Source organism: Halyomorpha halys, unplaced genomic scaffold, assembly GCF_000696795.3.
Source record: "Halyomorpha halys isolate HHAL.00 unplaced genomic scaffold, Hhal_1.1 Scaffold79.1, whole genome shotgun sequence".
Classification (NCBI taxonomy): Eukaryota; Metazoa; Arthropoda; class Insecta; order Hemiptera; family Pentatomidae; genus Halyomorpha; species Halyomorpha halys.
Genome location: NW_027113124.1, coordinates 1,217,337 through 1,222,953, shown reverse-complemented (window position 1 = coordinate 1,222,953; position 5,617 = coordinate 1,217,337). Strand labels below are relative to the sequence as shown.

General features: G+C 28.5%; 1 protein-coding gene across 1 annotated transcript in view; it reads right to left on the bottom strand.

The window, feature by feature from the left end:
- The window catches only part of Nox (NADPH oxidase), a 68,415-nt gene that overhangs the window by 1,671 nt on the left and 61,127 nt on the right, over positions 1–5,617 (bottom strand). Inside the window, exons 13-15 of the mRNA XM_067050746.1 lie at positions 4,136–4,361; positions 1,213–1,341; positions 111–320 (exon numbers count right to left, since the gene is read on the bottom strand). Coding sequence (XP_066906847.1) covers positions 111–320; positions 1,213–1,341; positions 4,136–4,361 — 565 coding nt within the window. The remainder of the gene's footprint in view (positions 1–110; positions 321–1,212; positions 1,342–4,135; positions 4,362–5,617) is intronic.

The window sequence follows — 5,617 nt, the reverse complement described above, 5'->3', positions numbered from 1 at the left end:
CCTCTCTCCCTCCCTCCCTCCCTCTCTCTCTCTCTCTCTCTCTCTCTCTCTCTCGTCAATTAGGATTTATAATTCATTACTTAATTACGTTAAGCATGGAATGTGTATACCTTCCTGAGGTGCATCACAGTTGGTGGTATTTCACTGACCCATGTGTGTTTACAGTTTGGACAACAATGCCTTGCTTTCCAGTAACGATGCATTATGGATTGTAAAATTGAAGCAAATGGAGTCACTCCAATACCGGTAGCAATAAGTACAGCATGTTGAGCTCTAAAGATATGGCTTGAAGGGGCTCCATAAGGACCATCAAGATAAATCTGAAAACATGTAACTTTATTATTTATAGTAATGTGTAAAATATCTTGGGAAATTGAAACACAAAATAATTAAATACAGTGTGATTAAACCAAATTTTGTTAGATAAAATAAATTTTCTGAAAAATCCATTGATGGATTTTTAAAATCAATGGTTTAAAAACAACTTTAGTCACATATAAATTATTTCAACTATAATAATTATTGCAGCATACAAAAGAATTATGATTATAAAGCTTAATTTAATTTAAACATTATTTTTATTGGATAGTATATTTATTAATTTTTAAATAAAGAGTAATTTTGAGGCACGCTAAGGACATTATTTATGTTATTTAGATATTAGTGATGATGTATATATTCACTTAGTAATAAAATTAAAACAAGAAGCAGCAGCTATTAAGTGCAGTAAGTGGTATCTTATACTCCATTGTACTGATACGTTTTGCAAGACTCATGCATCATGTCATACTAATACAGCACAGTAGAAGTCTTACTAACTGGCCATCTTAAGAATGCCAGTTCCTATTTTGGCTTGTTAATCTGACGTGTAAGTATTTCAAAGAGAAAGAATAAAAGAAATATATAATGAAACTGTTTTATAACATATATAATATGTATGTATAGATTTTATTATACATTTGAAAAGATAAAAGTATGTAAAATCTAAAAATAAACAATGAAGGCAAAATATTTTTTTTTAAATATCTGCTGTTTTTTAATATACACAGAACTTTAACATTTAAAATCTTTCCATTTTATCATGAATAGAAGATATATCAGCTTCTTTTCCTTGTAGTCGTGATTTTTTAAAATATTTTTAAGTGTATGTCTGTTAAACAGATATTCTACTGTAATTAAATAAATGACTTGTTAAACTACTAAAGTATGTACCTCTAATGGTTTTCCTACTGGATAATTGACTGGAGAATGTGGTTTATTGCCATCCATCTTGTTTTCCTCTTCTCTGTTAACTCGACCTTCTTCCATTGCTCTTTCAACACTACCAAAAAGTTCCAAGTCCTGTTTATTTTATAAGAACAAAATCATATTAATTTTAATCAATATTAGTAAAATTGGCTGACAATGGTAGTTACTAAATTACAATTGAGTAAAGTAATAAGTTAATATTCAAGCCATTGTTAGATTATGTGTTGATGAAAAAAAATTTGGATTTGGATGGCTCAAGGTATAGAGTCAAAAGTATTTGTACCCCTGCTTTAAATCAAATACAATAAAAAATATTGCTAAGATCTGCAAGGAGTAATTCAGATTAATAAAACAACTTAGTCCAAAAATACATTTTTGATAAAATAAACCATTTAACTTTGGAGTATACATAAATTATTCAAAATCAACAATATGGGACATTAGTATTCATTAAATTTACTATATTCCTGTATTAAATTTATACTAAAACTTTCATTTATAAGACCATCTTTGGCTCTCAATGCACAGTAAAGAAAGGAATTTAATCGCACTCCTCCGTAATAATACTTTAAATTATAGAAATCAGAAACTTTGCGCTTTATGACTCGAATGTTCAGATATCATGCTATGGTGCAAAAATGAGCGTTATATATTTTCTTCTAAACATAGTGTTTTTGGGTCGCTAAATGGCTTATTAGTATAAATATTGTAAAAACTAAATTTATATAGCATTGGAAAGGAATCATTTGTTATTAATGCTTTAGTAACATATATCATTACAATATAACATATTTTAGGTATTGAAATCAAGCAGTTGGACGTTTGTTATGATGCTGGGTTAAATGATTAGGCACACTTAGCAACAGTCACATTTTTATGAGCACAATATGCTGTCAATTCTAAGGTAGATTGAACCACTGCTGAGGAATGAATAAACGTTGATTCAGTAAAGTACATTTAAGATTACTGGTGGGGTAAATTTGAGACAACTTCTAGTGCAAATTTGAGATTGCTACTGAGGTAAACCAAGAAGCCAAAAATGATTTTAAACTTCTAGACAGATTTGTACAGGAACGGAAGATCTAATAAAACTCAAGCCCCAACATTTTATGGAGCAAGTGTCAGGGTTATGTTTACTATTGATACAAAGTTACTATTGTTTACAATTAGCACTAAATGTCAAATGATTTATAAAAAAATTTTCTTAATTCATGTTAATTTTTCAATGTTCTAGTGACATATAAGGTTCTGTTTTATACCTATTTATTTTATTTTATTTTTGCAGAAATGAATAAAATAATCAAAATGTTAACATTTTAAAAAGAAATCTCCTAATTCGTGCTAAAAAAAATGGGGAAAAAACTAAGATTTTCAGTAGGACAATGATCCCAAACATACAGCATGAAGAACTAAGATATGTATTTTCTATAATGTATTGAAATAAATTATAACCCCTGCAGTCACTGGATATGGTTTTTAAAGAGAATCTGTGGAAACTGAGTCGGGTGTTGTATAAATGAAATATTTTTAAAACTTTCAATTTTTATTGATCCTAATTGATTATATTAAAGTAATTTTATTTTGTATTGGATATCTATGTAGATTAAATTAGGTATATTTTGATATTGGGGGTGACAGTAGCAGCATGGTAGCGAGCCTGCCCATAGATTGTGAGTTCGAGCCCGGCCCTACCCAGGATTCTTTCAAGCTTAAAATTATGCAATACTCACTCACTATCTCCCCTGGGCATATGTGAGCCCCATCAGTCAATGGGTGGGACTCGCAAAAATAGGCATGGGAGTGACGGACCCACCCTATGAAAACCACGTCAGGAAATGCGCGATGTATTTCTTAAGTACATCGTGTGAGGCCTTGTACCTCCACGGTCTGTCGTGCCAATGAAAAAAAAACTTTTTTTGATATTATTGATCAAAATGTGTTTATTCTATGGAAATTTTTTTCAAGAACACTAATAGATCAAAAGGTTTTATTATATTCAGTCACCAGATATTGATTATATAGAGCACCTGTAAAAATATCTAAAGGATGAAGTCCAAAAACGCAATGTTTCTAATCTATGTAATTTTATAAGTGTAATTACCACTAAATAGTTTTACAATCATTTTAATATAGTAATTTTAATATAATAATGAGCACAAATCCTTTTCATGACCCATGTTATTAATTTGTTATTTTAATAATTTATTTATACTACAATGTTAAATGGTGTATATAATCAAATATATATCATTTAATTGTTTGATTTCTATTAATTACTATCTGCAAACAATAGCAATATTAATTATTTTATTTTATTTAAAACTGTATGAATACTTTTTACTCAGGTTGTATATGGTATTGGATTTCAGAGACTAGAGATCTGTAATGCTTTCATTCTTCTACAAAATAAAAACTTCATTCATTGTCATGCTGGGGATGACTTATCATGAAATTAACAATATAAAGGCTTACAATTTAAGAGATAGGCATAAAAAACCTTTATCATTCTCTTTCAGAACATGTAAACAGTGTAAAACAGAACATCTAAATTATTGCTTGAATGATACAAAAAAATTAAATAATAGTCTCTTCAATGAAGAAGTATTTTGAATGTATGTTCCAGCCCAATGTTGTTTAATTAATTATTTATTTTATAATTATCTGCATGGTTAGATATGTAGGTCATTAGAGGCCTTCATATATTATGAGGTAAGTTATAATTATTGATAGCAACGGTATCAAATTCATATAATCTGTCTTTAATCAATAATTATTGATAAACTGAAATATCCTGTTTCATTAATTCTGAACAAGTTATCATCTATTATCATTTACTTTTTAAAGCAATGTGTTGGTGTTGAGAATAAATGAAATGAAATATAATAACCTGTTTGTTAAGGACAGAAAGTGCAGACATTTTAGCTTCACAATTTTCGAGACTTGGTGTTTTAAAGGCTATAATAGTAGGTTTGTTTCTCATATATCTGAAACTTTGTGCAAGCGACTTGTTTTGAGGACTTAGGTAAGCTAATCCTAAGGATTGAAGTCTGGCACGTCGAATTTGACATTCATCAAAACTTTTTTCTGATTCAGATCGTGCATATTCTCTTAACCTTAAAAAAAAATTATATATACACACAGTAAGAAATTAATAATATATGTATATATTTTTTAAGGTTCTTGAGGATCAGTCAATAATAAAACAAAAACATTGAGTTGATGTTTCGCGACTTTATTGTTATCATAATCATGCCCTACAGTGAAAAAACAGTTTTTTTTTCTTAGTTTTTAAATAATTTACAATAGTTGAAACATTATTTATAATGGTTTTATAACTGAATCTTCTATTTAACTGTAATAACCACTAGATCTAACTCATGCAAGGTTTGTAGTAGAACTGTAAGAAGCGAAATGGAGAAAGGTAAATGTATTTTTTTTTGTTTTTTTTTGTTTTTTTTTGTTTTTTTCTCTATCCATAGTTTTGCTACAACAAAAACTCCAAGAAACCAACTGTAAAAAATACTACACAATTCCCTAAAAACCAACACTTTCTGATACAATATAGTGTATGAATTTCCCAATGAAGAAAACTGGGAATCCTATTTTCAAACCTCTGAACAGTATCTAAAATGAAGGATGTATCAACAGAAATACAGTTGTACCTCAACAACAAAAAACTCTAACAAACTACTCTCATTTTAGATAAACAGGACATATATTCTAATTTGATACTCTTAATATGATTTTTAAACAATATCTAAAAGAAATTATCACTAAAGATAAATATAAGAATTAGGATATTAACAAAAATTAAATTTCTGTTACTCCAATCTCATAAACACATGAGACACAATTAACAATACTAAAAAAGTAAATAGATAAAATGCAAAATAGAAATACAAAAACTGACTACCTGCTAGAGAACAGTTAGGATATGGAAAAACCAAAAAATTCCACACTTACCTTTCTCTGTTTCACACTTGCCCAGGTTCACTACAAACTTTATTTATTTATTGTAGCAAGTTAGTTTAAGTGGTTATTACAATTCTATAGAACACTCAGACATAAAAAAATTGTAAATAGTGTTTCCATTTATTAATCTTAATTTGTATTCTGTACATTTTAGTGGTTTATAATTAGTTTAGAAATTTCTTTTTCAAAAAACTGTTTAGTTTTTTTCATTGTATGGCATGACTACGCAAATAAGTCATGAAATGTTGCCTCAATATAGTTGTTTAGTTATTGAGTGATCTTCAAGAACCTCAAAAATAAATATCATTAACAGTCAGGAAATGTACATATATGTTTGTAAAACAGTCTTCCTCTTCACCCAAGGAAATTATAATAATTTTTTCCAGAAAGGCATAAA